General features: G+C 42.1%; 1 protein-coding gene across 1 annotated transcript in view; it reads right to left on the bottom strand.

The window, feature by feature from the left end:
• SHOC1 (shortage in chiasmata 1) overlaps window positions 1–19,772 on the bottom strand; it is a 109,089-nt gene that overhangs the window by 1,115 nt on the left and 88,202 nt on the right. The window contains exons 26-34 of the mRNA XM_075931425.1: window positions 18,032–18,181; window positions 16,397–16,904; window positions 14,390–15,231; window positions 12,270–12,500; window positions 11,964–12,182; window positions 7,381–7,456; window positions 4,226–4,597; window positions 2,919–3,070; window positions 1,251–1,512 (exon numbers count right to left, since the gene is read on the bottom strand). Coding sequence (XP_075787540.1) covers window positions 1,251–1,512; window positions 2,919–3,070; window positions 4,226–4,597; window positions 7,381–7,456; window positions 11,964–12,182; window positions 12,270–12,500; window positions 14,390–15,231; window positions 16,397–16,904; window positions 18,032–18,181 — 2,812 coding nt within the window. The remainder of the gene's footprint in view (window positions 1–1,250; window positions 1,513–2,918; window positions 3,071–4,225; window positions 4,598–7,380; window positions 7,457–11,963; window positions 12,183–12,269; window positions 12,501–14,389; window positions 15,232–16,396; window positions 16,905–18,031; window positions 18,182–19,772) is intronic.

Here is a 19,772-nt window from a genome sequence, read left to right as displayed (position 1 = left end):
CTCATCTTCTCCTCTTGCTTTAATGTAGCTTTATCATTTTAATAGGAATTCTGATGACAGTTCTTGGTATTACAGAAACCTGTTCCAGTGGAGATCACAGTATTTTTCAGGACAGTGGAATGCATGGCAGCAGGTCATTGGTTCCTATAGAATTTGTTTACTGGAGTTAAAACTTTCTCTTCCTGCTAGCCAATTTCCTTTACAGTTACTGAAGTACAACTAACCATCAAGCTGCCCCTCAGATGTATCCCAGGGAAAGAAGCATAGAAGCAGGTTTGTTTGCAACACGGGTGGGGACCCTTTTTTGTGTCTTGGGGGGGGTCGCTGACCCACAGAAAAATCAGCTGGGGGGCTGCGCACACAAGTGAGAAGCAGAAAAACACCAAAACCCCATTGTGACATGGTCTCCAAGGAGAAGGAGAAAGACACTCCCCACATTCTCCACACACACCAGAGCCTTTGGAGGCTCAGGCTAGTAGATTGTTTGCTCCAGCTCTGCAGGGGGATGATGCAGGGGCTGGAGCACCAGCATGAGCTTCCCCATGCTGGGAGGAAGCCCCAAGCCTCGGGGACTGGATCTAGGCAAGCCAGGGGCCGCATCATGCCCCTGGGCCTTAGGTTCCCCACCCCTCGTTTACAACTTCCTTATAGCCTCTTTAATTTCCAAAGGTTGAGAAATAAAAACAGTATATACTGTATTTATACAACTTTTCCCCTGTTCACTGCCAGCTTGCCTTAAGCAGCCCATGAGACAAGGTAGCAATAAGTTTTCAGATGATCTTGGTGTAATTACTTAGGTATCTCATCAGTTTCGCTGTACAATGAAGAGATCAAAATATAAAATAACTGTAAATAGTTATTAAATGTATGTATGCTGTGGGACTTCTCTTTGCCTCTGAATGTATTAGGAATGTAGGCAGGACTAAATTTTCAAAAATTAAGGGGTAATAAAGAGTTACATGCATGTGTGTATCCATATTTAAGCATACAATGGTCTCATTTGCACACATCAAGCTGCATGTTCACATATAAAAACACATTTAAAATGTTAGGAACTTCTGCTTGCGTTAAAAATACAAATATGTAATAGTTTAAGAATTTACTACAAATCATCTAATTAAAATGAAAGCACAACTAATCTGCTGATTTGAAAACTATTTTAAAGAAAAATCTATGATGTGGTCTTTCAGATACTCTGATTTGTAGTTTAATTACAAATTAATCTCAGCACTTGTCTGATTTTCCCATACCTGTTAAAACCTCTTTTTCTATTACATTTGATGATGATGCACCAGGCATTCTCTTTCTTGAAAACTCTCCAGCTATTTGGTGAAAATTTAGACTACTGTATTCATCAGGATTCGCAAATGAATCACAAAGTCTGATGTCAGGTGCAAAGGAATCCAATGCATGTCTGGATGGATATTCATTCCAAAGTGTCTTCTCATCCTGATCTTCTGGACAGCTATATGCCAAGCCTCCAATTTCTTCTTGAAAATGCTTAGAGCTTTTCTGGAATGGAAAGTCGTTAAAGGTTGCAAAGAAATATTTTCTAGAGAAAAGATCCCATGCATGTTTGGAAGCCTAATAAAGTTATAATGCAGCATGAGAAGTGGCCTTTGTACATCGTTCTTAACTTGATGCAGGAGTTCTCAAACTCTTTTTGTGCTGGGGCCCCCTTTGAAAATACAGGTTGAAACTCTCAAATCCGGGACTCTCTACTCTGGCAACATCCATCGTCCTTCCGGACCATGGATGTTGCCAGACCAGAGAGCCCCAGATACAAGGAGCACGAGCCAGGTGGGGAATCTTGCACGTGCCAGGGAACCCCGGCTGGGCTAGCAGGAGCTGGTCCTGTGGTGGATGGGGAGTCCAGCCCTAGAGAGCCTCAGCACAGGGAGCCATGATGGCGGCTGAGAGGAATCCGTAACTCCGGCAGGGAACCCTGGTGGCAGTGGGGCCACTGCTGGCCAGGAACCCCAGTGGTGGCCAGGGGAATGCCTGGCAGTGGGTGGGAACCCCAGCAGTAGTGGAAGGAATTCAATGGGACCAGTGCAGGCTGGAGAGACTCAGCCCAAAGAGGCTGACCCCAGGATGGACAGCCCAGGCTCCGGGGACCCCCAGCAACCCAGAGAGGAGCCTGACCTCCCCTGGTCTGGCAAACTCCTTGGACCTCCCTGGTTTGGCACCATTAGGATCATCTTCTATTTTAGGCTAAAAAACGTGGCAACCTCACTCTCCCGCATACCACGTCATACTTACTTCTGCACTGCTACTAGTGGCAATGCTGCCTTCAGAGCTGAGCACTTGGTCAGGAGCTGCCACTCATCAGTCACTCTGCTCTGAAGGCAGCACAGAAGGGTGAGCAATATTGTGACCCTAGGTTTCCAATACCGTTCTTGGTCAGGACCCCCAGTTTGAGAATCATTGCATTAGACAATGCTCCTTCCTTTCCACAGAGGATGTATCTACTGGAGAGGCTTGTATTTCTCTATGGATATTCTGTACATATTTATGTTCCATTCATGTATTAAAGCAGAACTTGGAACCTACTACAGAGTACATCAGGAGCAAGAATCAGTTTCTTGATCCCTGAGAATTCATCTATAACTGAGCACATCAGGCTGCAAAATATAAAACAGACAAATGGTAGCTTCTGAAATAGTAAATGAGGATTTAACTGCATTTTTTAGAATGATCAGTTGTATTTTCTGAACAAAGAGTCATCTTAATTGAGCAATACATCTAGGATTCATTTGCAATTTCACTAAAGTTCATTCAAATATGCTAAGGAGCCGATTGATTTTGAGCTTGCTCTTATTTGAAAATGTTCCCTTCTTAATTCCATCCAGGTTCTTGTAAATGTCTGATACCTTAAGATTCGTTCAGATTCATTTTATCCAGGACACACTCTTTACCTTGAGAAAATGAAGCCCAGCTTTCTCAAACTGTTTTTCTCTGTCTTTGAATTCCTGACAAGGTGAGTCTACTGGTGAGATATGGAAATACATTTTTATATCCCTTGTCCTGTCTCGGAGTCTTTCTGGAGGATAATCACATTCCAACTGGCCTGGATACAAATAACAGGATATTTAATACTAATTTTAAGATTTTCAGATTGTTAAAACTCACACTAAATGCAAAGTCAGTGCAGGAGGAAATTAATATATTATTTTTAGTTGCTTATTCAAGAGAGAGAAGTTCTAGATATTCTCCAAAGCAAGTTGTCTGGGTCATCTTGATCAAGACTACCCCTTTACAGGGTCATTTGATGACACAGGAGTTCTTCTTAATGAGGTTGTAATACTCTTTCTTTTTTTTGTGCTGTAAGGGTTAACTGATTATTGCTTGTAAGAAGGGAGTTTACTGCTAAATTAGTTTTAATTTTAAGGTTTCAATTATAAAAAAAATCAAGGTAACTGAACTCAGTTGAATGGGTTCTGTTAAGATCAGTGAACTTTGCATATGAACATTGCACTACACTTTCTACACTTTTGTATACTTTCTATAAAATAACTATATGTCCAAATCTAGACATTTTTTAATAGATTAAACTTTGCTAAGGACTTTATTTTATATTTTAATTTGCTGGATATATTCTGCTTGTTAAATCAAGTTCTACTAAAGGAACCAATGAAAAGTCAAACAGAAAAGATACAGAATGTATCATCTTCATTATGAAACTCCATCTACTACTTGATTAGCTGATTACACGCAAATTAACATCCCTACAATGAAACCACTGAAGTCAACAAATTAACAGACTACATTTACATTACAGCCCCAATTGATACTCTGAGATGGATCCACTGGTGATTTATTTAGCAGATCTAGTGAAGACCTGCGAAACTGACTGTATATCGCTCTCTGTTCAACCCTGTTACTCTACCCTGGATGAGAAGAGCAAAGAAAGTAAGCAGTAGAGTTTCTCCCATCAACCCCCCGCAGAACTCATAGTAATTTGACTTAAGATACATCAACTCCAGGTATGTTATTCACATAGCTGGAGTTGCATGGCTTAAGTTGACTTTCACTGTAGTACAGATGTAGCCAAATCCTTGAAAGGCTTTGCATAGAGCCCATTACCATAGTATCTAAGCACATGGATTAATCTGACCCTCCTGTATATTCTTCATACATAAAACTGAAATATAGGCTCATCTAACTATGGATAATATACATATATATTCATCCTATTTGCTTTTATTCTTTTAACCTCACTGACCCTTTGACTGCAGCAGCTCCTCTTGTTTGGTTTTATTTTCTTGTGCATGAAATAGTAAGTTTTCGATCACAAACACTGCATCAATTATGGAACCAGGAGGACCTTGAATCTTTAATCTTGCTTTTCCACCAGCCACTTCTTCTGATATGGATACACCAAAATGCTGCAGATGAGAGAGTTCTGCATGCTCTCTTTTGCTAAGGTTGAAAATTTGATTGTTTTCTATAATGATAAGGTGAGTTTCCTGGACTTGCATTATGTCTTCGATCCATAGTTTTGCTGCTTCTAGTTTTTCATGGTAGTTTCCAATAAGTTCAATGGCTGGTCCAGTTTTTTTATTCTCTGCTTCAGCTCGTCTATTGGAGCATGATCCTGTAAGAAGTATTATTTATACATGTGCTGTCAGTAAACTGAAAAGTTCACAAATGCAGTCACAAATCTTGATGTGCAGCTTGAGACTTTGCAGCACAAGGAACTATGCTGCCCTTCTGGTATGTTCAGAATGGGGATATTCTGACAGACACTAACAGATTTTTAAAGATACAAATGGCAGTTGGGCATGTAACTCCCATTAACTTTAAATTCGGCCTTTGAAAATCTCTCCAGAAGGGCCAAATTCTAATCCGATTAAAGTCAATGTCAAATCTCTCATTGAATTAAGTGGGACCACTATTTGGCCTTAGTAATCATTAATAGATACCGTTACAATCCAGATATATAAACAACATTTTAGTTTGAAGTCAAATTAAATGGTGGTAGTTCTGTGAACTATTTAGAAACTTCTTCATTTTCATGTTTTTCCACATTCCTCTAATGTTTAAGCAGAAGTTGCTATTTCGGGAGATACTGGAAATGATTAAATTAAATATTTACACATACTGAAAATATAAATCTTGCATTCAAGTTTCTAGTTAGGGCCATTTTTGTATTAAGAGAATACATTGTAGCTCTAGGGGGAAAATGAAGAAGACACTGTCCTGTTTCCAAAGGAGTAAATAAATTCCTGCTCGAGTTTGGCACTGGATAAATGAAATATCTTTTTGCATTTTAGCTCCATCTATGTGTGTCCTGATTTTTTCAGGTAGGATGTAAAGTGGTGCTAAAATCAATGTTTTTCACTCACTTGCTTTGGCTAGCTTAGAATGTTTTAAATAAAATCAGCTTCATATAAAAAGTCCACCGATGGAAATGATAATGGGCTGGCTGCAGTGCTACCTACAACAATTTGAACAGGAGTCACAATGCAAATACAACTCGCCTGCCTACAAAGAGGGAAGAAATGTTACACATGACATCATCCTCACTTCCGTGGATGTGAAATGTTACCCTTTGGTGCTGGGGCCCAATCACATGAAGTATTTTGTGCCATCAACTCATACTGATTGCAGTTAGTAGTGACAGCCCTAACCAAAAGGTTGAACAAAACCATACTACAAATCAACCACTGATGATGATTTTCACATGGATCTCATTCAGATTAATTAGTGCATGATTCAGCCCTGGATTGTCTGCTTCCACTAGCCTAACCAAGAGAAATATGCAGGGGACACCTTCCATCCTTCAGAGTTGAGGTGCTACAGGCAGTGAATCAGGCATCACTATACTTAAAGGATTCTGTTGGTCTTTCTCTTGATTTGAACTGGTTAATGTTTATATTTGCTCACTGGATCAGTGACAATTAACTATGCTGAGGAGAGGATTGGTTAAATAATTTCACAGCCACTATCTAGACTTGTAGCTCTTCAAGCCAAAATACCTAAAGGGTTGGCGCTATCAGACCAACCCAGCAGCGCCCCAGCTGCTTTGTCCCAGGTATCTGGATTCAGCCACTGTTGAAACTGACCAGCAGCTGACTCCAGGAAGCCCGGGGCAGAGCAACTCTGCCTTGGGCTTCCTGGAGTCAGCCGCTGATCAGTTTCAGCAGTGGCTGACTTGGGGACACCTGGAGTAGAGCAGCTGGGGTGCTGCCAGGTTGGTCCAGTAGCGCCGCTCCTCGGCGCTGTGGGACCAACCTGGCAGCCCCCAACTGCTCTGCCCCAGGCATCCTCATTCAGCTGCTGCTGAAACTGATCAGCGGCTGAATCCAGATGTCTGGGACAGAGCAGCTGGAGGGCTGCAGGGTTGGCCCAGTAGCGCCGAGGAGCGGCGCTGCGGGACCAACCCGGCAGCACCCCAGCTGCTCTGCTCCAGGCATCCCTAAGAGCAGCTGGGGTGCTGTCGGGTTGGTCTCGCCATGCCAAGAGTTGGCGCTACCGGACCAACCCAACAGCACTCCAGCTGCTCTGCTGCAGGCATCCCCAATTCAGCCGCTGCTGAAACTGACCAGCAGCAGCTGAATCAGGGACGCCTGGGGCAGAGCCAGACTATTGGAAGGGGGGGCTATGAGGAGTCTGGGGTGGAGGGGGGATGCTACCCCAGACCCCTCATAGTTTCCCCTTCCGATAGTCCAGCAAATCTGATAATCCGGCACCCCTTGGGTCCTAGAGGTGCCAGATTATCGGAAGTTTACTGTACTGTGTTCTACAGAAGGATGGTGCTGATCGTGTGCTATATCTGTCTGCATAAGCTGGAATGAAGGTACCAAAGCAAAACAGCTAGAACCTTCTGTGTCAACAATTTACCATACCCATTTGCTCCTTAAATGAAAGGAACTGGGATGAAGATGATTGATTAGAGAGAATAATTGAGCATTCTCATAATTAGCTTCTTCCTCTATTCAGTTTTAAGAAATCCTTCTTTTGAGCTACCAATCCCCAACAATCAGCACTCACAGGTAACTCCTGATAACATGAATGTGAATGACATAAGTCCTTCAGGGGGCAAAAGATGCAAAGTGTCTTAAGAGATGAATAGTTAGCTCAACAGTTACATTTTGATTTACATGAATGAAAATCTGATAAAAGTAAAAATACAGTCTAATTACATATAATACTAAAACAAAGTTTTGCAAAACATAACTTTAGAAGAGGTAACACATTTTCCCCATTATCCTAAAACCACTCTTGCTTGTTTCTCACTCTCAATCAGTCAAACAATGAAACAGAATAATAAATGAAATGCAGAGCTCCTCTGTGACCGTTTCCCTCCATATAACAGATATTTATTAGGAAAGAATCATTTTCAGAATCTCACCCTCCCTTGTGCTTCTTACTTACCCAAATCATAACATTTGTTGCATTCCATATTTTCTATCACTTTGCTTTTTGCTGAATTCAACTTTTTTTGGAAAGCCTTGAAAAATAAAAATTTAGAATAAGTTCACAGCCAGCTATGTATCAAACCATTAACAAATGAACAGAATCTCTGTCCAGACTTCTGTTGGGTGAGACATTTTAATCAGTCTCCTTTCACACAGGGGCTAATGCTGGTCGTCTGTGCCAAGCCTGGTTCCAGAGTTTTGTACAAGGACATGGATCGCGTCCTCTCCAATTCCACCTGGAGGTAGTATATGGGGAGCCCATGCAACCAGGCTAGGGCAGCTATTATAGCAGGAGTTGAAGCTATCCACTGCTCACTTCTGCTTGTGGTGTTATACTGAGGAATCCATGTTATGTACTGATGTATTACTACCCTCCTATCTAACTCTCAAAGTTCTTCCCATAGCCTCATGTAGGGGGCCACCGAGGAGCACTGGTCAGTTTTGTGGAGGGGGTTTGGGCGTCCTGCAGACTGACCTCCCTGAGATGCAGAAATACAATATTCTAGTTGTTTTTTGGGGAAGTACAGGCTTTGGCACATGAGTGAAACAACGGGGAGTGTGAGCATGTGGTCCAAAGAAGCACAGAGACAAATGACAGCCAGATGCAATTTGTCAGTTCTGGCATCTGGAGAAATGATAAAAATCATCTTTAAGTAAATACCGTGAGAAGTATATTGCAAATGAATACTACTTTACAAAAAAAATATTACGTTAAATTGTACTGACAAAAAGATGAAGAAACTGCATAGCAGTTTACAGCATATAAGAACAAAAGGAAACTATAATTAAACTTGCACATTCGTATTGTAAATACTTTTAAAAATGTGCAGAAACTACAGAGTTTACATGCAAGACAATGTATGTTACATGGCAATGGGTGGGTGCTATTTGGTTTATTTGAACCTAGGAGTAAAAACTGATGTAACCTATATATCAGTGGCATGGAAGAGCTAGTTTATCAGGTAAAGCAACAGGAAGGAACAAGAAGATAGTGGCTACACCTTTTTCCAGATTTGCAGCATGTAAGTTACACTCAAACTCTCTTACACTCAGTTACTGATACTACATTACACTTCACATCTGAATTGGTCCTGAGTATGAATTTGTGGACAATTGTCTTTCAGAGGAGAAGCAAGAGCATACTGTAACCTTTTTGCCAGATGACACTCTATTGTGCTGTATGTTACTTTTGCTACAGTATATTCCACGGCTACGTCTACACTGGCACCCTTTTCTGGAAAGGCTTAAAACGGAACAGTTTTCCGTTATAAGTATTTCTGGAAAAAGCGCGTCTACATTGGCAGGATGCTTTTCCGGAAAAGCACTTTTTCTGGAAAAGCGTCCATGGCCCATGTAGACGCGCTTTTCTGGAAAAAAGCCCCGATCATCATTTTCGCGATTAGGGCTTTTTTGCGGAAAAGACTACTGTGCTGTCTACTCTGGCCCTTTTCCGGAATAGTTTTTCCGGAAAAGGACTTTTGCCCGAACGGGAGCAGCATAGTTTTTCCGGAAAAGCACTGACAATTTTACAGTAGATCGTCATTGCTTTTCCGGAAAAGCAAGCGGCCAGTATAGATAGCTTTCAAGTTATTCCGGAAAAGCGGCCCAGTGTAGACACAGCCCTCATGTACTGAAGTCAGTGGAAGTTTTAGGTTGCAGTGAGAACAGGATCAAACCTTTATATTTTTATAATATATGGATACCTAAAACAGCCATATATAAATCACCCAAGTCATATTCTCTGCTGGCATAAACTGCTATGGTTCCATTGAAATCATTAGCAGTGAATTTGGCCTTGTGTCTATAGCCTTTTCTATGGTGGAATGCCAAGCCTTTTGTGACAATACTTTGCTACAGGAGATGTGACAGAATTTGCTGAATGCATTTCCTGGGGCATAACTTCAGTAGAAAGTCCCAATTAAGTGGGAGTAGCACCTTCATTGTATACTCCCTGCCATTCCCAGGACTTGCATGCATATGTAGCTGAGGCTTGCAATCCATTTTTACAAAGGTAATGTCTAGTTCGATATATGAAGTACTTTATCTTGCAACAGCGACGAGGAGTCCTGTGGCACCTTATAGACTAACTGAAGTGTAGGAGCATAAGCTTTCGTGGGCAAAGACCCACTTCGTCAGATGCATGTAGTGGAAATTTCCAGAGGCAGGAATAAATATGCAGGCCAGGATCAGGCTGGAGATGACGAGGTGGATCCAATCAAGGAGGATGAGGCCCACTTCTAGCAGCTGATCTGGAGGTGTGAATTCCAAGAGAGCAGAAGCTGCTTTTGTAGTTAGCAAGCCATTCACAGTCTTTGTTTAATCCAGAGTTGATTGTGTCAAACTTAAAGATGAACTGTAGCTCAGCAGTTTCTCTTTGAAGTCTGGTCCTGAAGTTTTTTTGCTGCAGGATGGCTACTTTTAGATCTGCAATTGTGTGTCCAGGAAGATTGAAGTGTTCCCCTACAGGTTTTTGTATGTTGCCATTCCTAATATCAGATTTGTGTCCATTGATTCTTTTACGTAGGGACTGTCCTGTTTGGCCGATGTATATAGCAGTGGGGCATTGTTGGCACATGATGGCATATATTACGTTGGTGGATGTGCAGGAGAATGTACCAGTGACAGTATGGCTGATCTGGTTAGGTCCTGTGATGGTGTTGCTGGTGTATATATGTGGGCAGAGTTGGCTCCGAGGTTTGTTGCAAGGATTGGTTCCTGAGTTCAAGTTATTATGGTGCGGTGTGTAATTGCTGGTGAGAATATGCTTCAGGTTGGCGGGTTGTCTGTGGGCAAGGACCGGCCTACCTCCCAAGGCCTGTGAAAGCGAGGGATCATTGTCCAGGATGGGTTGAAGATCACTAATGATGCGTTGGAGAGGTTTTAGCTGGGGACTGTAGGTGATGGCCAGTGGTGTTCTGTTGGTTTCTTTCTTGGGCTTGTCCCGTAGCAGGAGGCTTCTGGGTACACGTCTGGCTCTGTCAATCTGTCTCCTCACTTCCTCGTGTGGGTATCGCAGTTTACAGAATGCTTGTTGAAGATCTTGTAGGTGTAGGTCTCTGTCTGAGGGGTTGGAGCATATGCGGTTGTACCTCAGTGCTTGGCTGTAAACAATGGATCGTGTGGTGTGTCCAGGATGGAAACTGGAGGCATGCAGGTAAGTATAGCGGTCGGTAGGTTTTCGGTATAGGGTGGTATTGATATGGCTGTCACTTATTTGTATCGTGGTGTCCAGGAAATGGACCTCCCGTGTAGATTGGTCCATGCTGAGGTTGATGGTGGGGTGGAAGCTGTTGAAATCATGGTGAAATTCTTCCAGAGTCTCCTTCCCATGGGTCCAGATGATGAAGATGTCATCGATGTAGCGTAGGTAGAGAAGGGGTGTAAGTGGACGAGAGCTGAGGAAGCGTTGTTCCAGGTCAGCCATAAAAATGTTGGTGTATTGTGGGGCCATGCGAGTGCCCATTGCAGTGCCACTGGTCTGGAGGTATATGTTGTCACCAAATCTGAAATAGTTGTGTGTGAGGATAAATTCACAGAGTTCAGCCACCAGTTGTGCTGTGGCATCATCAGGAATACTGTTCCCGACAGCTTGTACTCCATCTGCATGTGGGATGTTTGTGTAGAGAGCCTCTACATCCATGGTGGCTAGGATGGTGTTTTCTGGAAGATCACCTATGCATTGTAGTTTTCTCAGGAAATCCGTAGTGTCACGAAGGTAACTGGGAGTGCTGGTGGCATAGGGTCTGAGCAGAGAGTCCACATAGCCAGACAGTCCTTCCGTAAGAGTGCCAATGCCCGAGATGATGGGGCGTCCGGGATTTCCAGGTTTGTGGATCTTGGGTAATAGATAGAACAACCCTGGTCGGGGCTCTAAGGGTGTGTCGATTTGTTCCTGTGTTTGTTTAGGGAGTGTCCTGAGCAGATGGTGCAGTTTCTTAGTGTATTCCTTAGTGGGATCTGAGGAAAGTGGCCTGTAGAATTTGGTATTGGAGAGTTGTCTGGCAGTCTCCTTTAGGTAGTCAGGCCTGTTCATGATGACAACAGCACCTCCTTTGTCAGCCTCTTTGATTATAATGTCAGAGTTGTTCCGGAGGCTGTGGATGGCATTGCGTTCTGCACGACTGAGGTTACCAGGCAAGCGATGTTGTTTTTCCACAATTTCTGCCTGTGCATGTCGGCGGAAGCATTCTATGTAGAGGTCCAGACTGCCATTTCGGCCCTCAGGAGGAGTCCATGTGGAGTTCTTCTTCTTGTGCTGTTGGTGGGAAGGTATCTGTGTGTCAGTGCACTGTTCAGTGTCGTGTTGGAAGTATTCCTTGAGACGGAGACGGCGAAAGTAGGCTTCCAGATCACCGCAGAACTGAATCATGTTAGTGGGGGTGGCGGGGCAAAAAGAGAGTCCCCGAGATAAACAGATTCTTCTGCCGAGCTGAGTGTGTAGTTGGAGAGATTGACGATATTGCTGGGTGAGTTATCTTGCAACATTACTTAGAAACTTTCTTCATGATTATTATGGGTTCTTCTATTTAAATGTTTTACCTTATAGACATAACCATCATTTGGATGGATCACAAAATACACATCTGTCTTCTTCCAAGGGCGTTCCTTTGCAAAGCTTAAAACTTCATCAATCATAATATCTGCCACTTCATCATTTGGCAAATTTAGCACTTTGGTCCCAATTGCAGGGAAGGAAATTGAAGGAAGTTGATACTCCTGCATCATAAGCAAACATCTTGACATTGCAGTTTTTAGTACCTGCAGAATAAAAGGAGACCTTGTAGACATCAATTTACTTTTTTACTTGAAAAAGAGAAGTGAAAATTCACTCTAACTGAATGTCACCTTGTGTGAATCACTGCTGTTTTGTGAGGCCCATACTATGTGTAGCACTGACTTGCACATGAGATTGTATCCTTTTGTCAATATGAATTTCTCACAATAGGGAGGAAGTTTTTGTAACTCGAACAGAAATTCCTTCTGAAGTGATGGCCCTGCTTTTTCCAGAAGCGCTCTTGAAATATTTCCTCCTGAGGGATCATCATTCATGACCACTGAATTAACAATAACTTCAGTCTACAAAAAAAGAACACAAGAGCTCAGTATATATCATTTCAGCTAAATTTGTATTTTACCAGCACTGCAGTCAGATCCCCACTTCAGACATCCTCAAGTAGCTAGTGGAGTTTTTCCTTATAAAAACTCCAACCCACCCAGACACTCCCCCTTTTAAGGTACACCTTCACTGTACGCTTCTTTTGGCAGCATGTGGAATACATAACAGCATAGTGCCCTCCACACCTGGATGGGTACAACTAGCAGTAAAGTTGGTAAGGCATGGCTTAGGCAAGTAAAAAACATAGTTGAAGGACATGTCTATGTATACAAGTACATCTCTTATACACCTACTCACCGTCTCCCCACCTATACTGGTATTTCTAGCTGCTGAAACTTTTCCCCTGCTTTCATTGACATGAGTAGCTACATGCACTGCAGTGAGTGATGGATAGAGCAGGCTTTTTATTGTGGCATAATATATATATATATATATATATATAGCACATGCCATTGCTAGTGGTGCCTAATGGAGATGTAGCCTAATAGCAGTAAGGACTGCCACCAACACTGATAGTCCTCATCAGCTTGTATATTTAGGAGGAATTACAAAATTATAGCTGCTTTCTGTTCAGGAGGACTATGGAAGGATGGAAATCCCTGAGCTTTCTCCTTCTGCCCTTCACATACTAGCCAATTAGACCATCATAAGATGAGATTTTCAGGTCTCTCCTCCACGTCAATCTTCTCTCCTGAGCCTCCGATCTCTTGCTCCATCTCTCTCTCTTCTCCTCCTACTGCCTCCCCCTCCCTCTCAGCTCTCCTTCGCCTTCTGCCTCTCCGTCTCTCCCTTTCTCTTCTCCCCCTCCTCCTGCCTCTCTGCTCCATCTCTCTCTCTCTCTTCTCCCCCTCCTGCCTCCCACTCTTTCTCCGCTCTCCTCTGTCTCCGTTGGGGATGCACGCTCATCCAGGCTCTGCCCTCTGGGCATGTACGTCACCACCCTGGCCCCCTTCGCCTCCCACCGTGGCACTCGGCTGACTTCTGTGCCGGGCTGCATGGGGAGCGTGGACCCCAAACGGCTGCTTGCGCCGCTTGCTCCCATGCGGCGACCTGGCTGAGTGGCGCAGAAGTCAGCCAAGCGCCATGGCGGGAGGCAACAGCCAGTGTTTCAGCGTTACACAGTCACAGACATTGGGCTACTATATATATATGATTCCCTAGGGCTGCTGTAATTTGGAACTAAATTGAAATGCAGAAGTTTTGCTTATGGTATTTTGAGCACAGAAATAATGAGTCAAACTTTCACTTGATTGTTTAAAAGTAATTAAAAATACAAGGTTTTGGGCTGCACCCATTCAGTTGCTTGGAAGGAATATAACTTTGTATAGTCAGTTAACAGAATTTCTCCCACATTGACCATAGGTCATAACTGCTGCCCTTTATTTCCACATCTATACAAACAAACTTTGTAAGGAGTCCAGATGTTTTCTTAACACATGAGGAGCACTGGAGAGGGAGAAGGGAGCATGCCATGTGGCTTCTGCCCCCCCTGGAGCACTGAGGAGGGGAAAAAGGAGAGGCCACACAGCTCCCATCCTGCCAGAGCACTGGGGAGGGAGAGAGGGAGGAGGCAGGGCAACTGAGGGATGCAGAGTGATGTGATGATGTCACTCTGTCGTCCTGCAGGAAAAAAAATATAGAGAGATAAGACACCTGGGTATATGTAGTACTGGTTCACTGATTCTAATGTTGGGTGGCTGAGGGCAAGAGAACAAAATGCATATTTACTGGATCAACATAGCATGACTTCTAAGCTCTTAGGGTCCAATCCTGCTTAGGTGCTGGGAGGCAACTCCATGCTCAGGACTTTACAAGATCAAGGCCTTCATGCTCCACTGTGAAGACTTACTTGTTGATCTTCAATGTATCCTCTTATGATATGCAGGGAAAGACCATTGCTTGTGATTGAATCTGAAAGCCAGGTTGCTGAAACTGGTGGACTCTCCCGAAGTGAACTGATGTCACTCCCGCCCAGCAACTCTTCACAGGCCTTTTTCATTGCTGCAACTGTGGGCTCAGCAATGTTCACCAAGTGGATTTCTTTGAACCAGCTAAACAATGGAGCTAGCTCAACAAAATTCTTTATAGTCTGTATGATCACATAAGCACATAAATCTAGTGGGAAGCCAAAAACTCCTGAACTCACTGCAGGGATAGCCACAGACTTTATATTATTCTCTGGAGCACGAACATATTTCAGGACATTTATAATGGCTGTCTCAAGCATATGACAACATCTCTCACTTTCATTTGCAGCCCATCTTGGACCTACTGTGTGAATAACTTTCTTACACGAAAGCCTGCCTCCACCTGTTACTGCTATTTGGCCAGTGGTGAGTGGTCCATGGCACTCAATGTAACACTTGCTCTCTTGCTTAATTTCTGGTCCACCAGCTTTCATCAGGGCAAGAGCCAGGCCTCCAATATGATCCAGATATTCATTGGCTGTGATCACCAAGGCATCAGCCATATGTCTTGTCATATCATCCATCCAAACAGATATCTCAATTCCTTCCTTCAGGCTTTTCCTGTATACTTCAAGAGGACATCTTATACTCTTAAGGAGAGACATGCAGCCAAACTTCTTCTCAATGAGGTCACGTAGACTGCTCTCTCGTCTCATAAGGATTTTGTACACATCTTTACTGATGGGAATTGTTAAGCTCTCCTCCTCTGTATCCTTGCTGGACACTAGATAATAAAACAATTTAAAGAGTAATCCAGTAATCCAGTGTGAAAACATTTTAATGAAGAACGTATTTTAAAGTTTTCAGTCATTTCTTTAATTGACTTGGGATGATAAGGAAAAATTACTTATTGATCATTCCTTTTATCATAGTCTTTTCTTTTTGTATTCTGCTTTAGAGACACAACAAGGGCAGACAATTTTTGGCTCCCTTTACTAGTAAAACGAGGAGGCAAAGGTCTTTTGAGTGCAAGCTTTTCACAGAAGCCCCAGACTGGCCCCTTCCTTGCCCATATCAACTGCAATGGACTATCTCTCTTCCTACTCTAGCCAGGCCAATTCTCGTCTCCTAAATCAATATGTACCCTATGTGTTCTCTACTGTATGAGCCTATTTACAATTATGCCCTCACCTTTTTTCCAATCAGAAGTTATTACCTGATTTTCCAGGAGGAACTCTTCTTCCATCCTCTGTCCATGTGGACTTCCCTGTCTGGCTGGTGAGTCATCCCAACCTTCCATGCCTTTTCTCTCTCCCTCCCTCTTACCAGTCCTTTATGCATCACCACTGATGAAAATTATAGAGACTTGGGGAGCCCATTTTGATTATGATGAACAGAAAAGGCTCAGCATCAGAATTCTGGAGCTAGTGGGCCTGCTGGGAGTGTTTCTCAATGAGCAATTTAGAACTGCAAAAGTCTTTATACCATTACCAATCTCCTGATCCATATAATCTTCTGTGTTGATAGATTTCCATAGAACTACATACAGCAGATGTTGTTGTTCACTTATTTGTGTAAATCTTAACAATTTACAAGAGTTTACCTTACTTCAGCTGAGCTACAGTACCTATTTCTCCCCTCAGGTATAGTCTAAAAATAGCCTGTATAGCACATCTGTGTTACTAAGGTAGACTCAATTTAAGCTGTTTTTCATCAAATCACTTTTTCTTTAGCACACCTGTATTGTATTTTTACGTGTGTAGGAAAATCATGGGAAAAAAACCATAAAATTTACATTCTTGTCCATGTCATACATTTTGGTTTGCTTTCAACTAAACCATTTTCACACTTTCAAGTGTGCTTATTTTAGCTGCAGTGAAATTTCAGTTCAAAGAAGGGAACACATCAATAAAATCTATTCCGCTCCATATCATGAAAAGAAAGCTTACCTGAATAGTAATCCTCCATAAGAGTCTTAGATGGTGAGATTCTGGCTTCATAATTCACATTGGTTGATTCCAAAGAAAATACATCTGAATCACTCTGTTTTAAGAATGAGAGACTGGCTGTCCTATCTGTTCCCATATTTTTCAGAAAAGGGAGGTACGGCTGACCATTTACATTGTGATCTGACTCATCAAAGCAACTGACCTGTCCACAGTAAGACAGCGAAGATGTTAACATCTTCTGCCTCTCACTCGATCTTGAAGGCAACCAAGATTCATTTTTGTAATAATTTAAGGATTGACTTGTGCTATTCTGTAGGTTATCAAGCATTTCTGAATACTGACCATCCAGATTTCCTTGAATATTGCCGAGTAGAGATTTGGAAAATGAAGCATGAGGAAAGGTCATATTGAAGCAGCTCCACTGTTTTTGGGGTGATACGGTTTTCTTGGGCGATTTTGGAGGAGTGAAAGAGTTTAGGTTGTACAAAGAAGTGATGTCACTAAAATGCTGAAACGAAAGAAATAGACTTAATGTTTATAGTATAGTTTAATACTATATAATCAAAATATTAAAAAGTTAAATTAGTTTTCTTAGATGTAGATATATTTTTCTGTCTGTCAAAAAGAAAAAGTTGCAGTAACTGACATGTCTCTGGTGATCTTTCTGCAATAACAGGGGCATGAAGCAATTCATGCTCTGAGAAGATTTAATGCACAGGGGAGAACTAGATGAAAAGAAAATTTAAAAGGAAAAAGGTGAGGAAACATTTTTTGTAAAAATCCCCAAAATTAAGATGAACATTAAAGTAATTATAGGCTCTAGGTAATAAAAGACACCTAGTGCTCAATACTCTACAGCAGGGCTACTCAACTTTGGAAGGCCTAGGGGCCACAATGATACAGCACATGCTGAGGGCCGCAACTTAAATGTGGTTGCATATACATGCAAATATATATATAAATAGCTTATTTCACTCTGATGGGCATGAATAGAAAGATTAAGGCAAGACTACACAAGACACAGGCCCCATTTAAGTCAGTTCTGCTGATCTTAATAAAACGCAATATTTATCCGATTTCCACCCATATGACAGCACTTTTAATGAGCAATGGCAGTCCAGGAATTTAACTACTAACACACATATCAACAGAAAACTATTATATTGTCTTGCCTCTGTGGAGCATGTTCCCAGTGGAGGTGATGTTCAAAGGATCCTACCTGAGGGCTGTGTGTTGAGCCACACGTAAACCCAAACCATACTGCGGGCTGCAAACAAATGGGCGAGTTGAGGAGCCCTGCTCTACAGAGAAAGTTGATGGTTGGGAGAACCCTTTACACTGCCCCTCTCAAGTAACACTGTTAGAAGAAGGCTCCAACACTGATGTAAAGTGGATCCAACATAATGGTTAAGAATTAATGTATATGCTGATTCAGATATGAATAAAGATACTCTAAAAGCAATAAGAACCAATGCAGCTGGCAAAGCAATGTAAAATAATGTAGTTTTCTTAGTTTGTAAAATTATATTAGGAAATATAAACATGATCTCAGAAAGCATTCTGTAAAGCTTTATTTATTACATAGTCAACGGGACTGCTAGTAATATATATATATATATATTCATTATACTCAACCTTTAAAACTTTTTCCGGAACCTCAGGTAGGAGTTCCTGAAGTTGGTCAAAAGCTGCCGACAACAGCCACTTCAGTGAAGATCCCGTTTTTAACAGAAGCTGAGCTACTAAAGGGTTTATACATGGAAAAGTAAGCAAGCACTTCTCTGCCTAGGGGGGACAAAGTGATAGAGATGCAGCCGTGTTAGTCCGGTACAATCTCTGGGCACACAATCTGTGTCAGAATCACAATTCTAAGAAGGTGGACCTTGTATCTAATTAGTTTTTAATGTACCCACCACCTAGACATCCATAAATAGATTATCTTTATAATGAGGAAACTAATTATACGTAGCTGTACAGTAGGAAGAGTATATAAGAAGATGAAAATAATAGCTGTATACCTAAGGCTGACTGCAGTGATCCATTTCATATGGATTTTCAACACACACTCAAACATTGCTAAAAATCTTACTTTGCACTCCAAATGTCACATTTTACTCTCAGGTTAGAAGAGGTTTTTTTTTTCAAGTTCAAGGGAACTGAGGGTATGTCTAGACTACAGGGTTTTTTCGAAAAAAAGTGGCCTTTTTTTGAAAAAAATTCCTGAGTCAGGACTGCCACCATGTTCTTTCAAAATTAAATCAAAAGACTGCGGTGGTTTTTTTGACCACGGTAAACCTCATTTTATGAGGAAGAATGCCTTTTTTCAAAAGAGCTCTTTCGAAAAAAGGTGTTCTTGAATGCAAATAGGGCTTTTTCGAAAGAGAACAACCAGACTGCCTGGGTGTTTTCTTTCAAAAAAGTGGATCGCTTTTTTGAAAGAAGTGGTTGCAGTCTAGATGCTCTCTTTCGAAAGAGGCTTGTAGCCTAGACATACCCTCTGAATGTTGTATTTTACATAAGGCCCTTCATTTTTAGGTTTTATTTGGTTTAAAATTTTCTGGTAATTGAGAGAAGTGAGGAGTGCCTGGTACTCATTGGAGGCAGCAGTTGGTAGGTTTCAGCTGCCAGATCCTGCTACTTGCCCATCTTATCATTACCCAGATCAGCAGAAGTGGTTGGGCTGCACTGAAGGGCTTGAGTCAGGAGGTGGCTCTGCTCGGCAGGGAAAGCAGATGGGTACTATCGCCCAACTCCCCTGCCCATCATGCTCCCACACTACACAACCTCTCAGGAGCCAGATGATAGGGGAGCCCTTTGGCTGCACAGGCTCAGCTCTCTTTGCATCTTGTCATCTCACTTCCTCATGCAGACAGGGTCATCCAGCATGTAAATATCTATACATCAATTATCTGATAAGGAAACAAACAAGTTTTAACTATTTTGGGCTCAGTGCTACAAGAATATGACTAGTCCCATTGACTTTAATGGGATAAAATACATACTTCTAGTTAAGCATGTGCTTATCTGCTATGTTGTATTAGAATCAAAATGTTCAGCACCCTGCAGGATTGAGCCATTGTTCTGTAATCTGGCCCAGTTTATTTAGCTTTTAGCATTTGGTGCACAGGACTGAAGTATCACAATCAGACTGTTTTACTCCCTGGGATATTCTACTGCCTCTTGATGCTGAGAATGAATCCCTCTTCCAACACAGCTGCTCCAGAAAGAACTGAGGAATGTGCCTACTTGGGTCTGTAGGGATGATTCCAGCTCATTGTGTTTATATTTCACACACACATAAAAAATTGGAAATAATGAGAACTTAGCATTTTAATATCTTAAAAACAGTAAGAGAACCGCTACACTTAGTATAAAG

The sequence above is a fragment of the Pelodiscus sinensis genome, chromosome 6 (assembly GCF_049634645.1).
Source record: "Pelodiscus sinensis isolate JC-2024 chromosome 6, ASM4963464v1, whole genome shotgun sequence".
NCBI classification, from domain to species: domain Eukaryota; kingdom Metazoa; phylum Chordata; order Testudines; family Trionychidae; genus Pelodiscus; species Pelodiscus sinensis.
The sequence above is the reverse complement of the archived record's forward strand: the minus strand, read 5'-3'. Positions and strand labels throughout refer to the sequence as shown.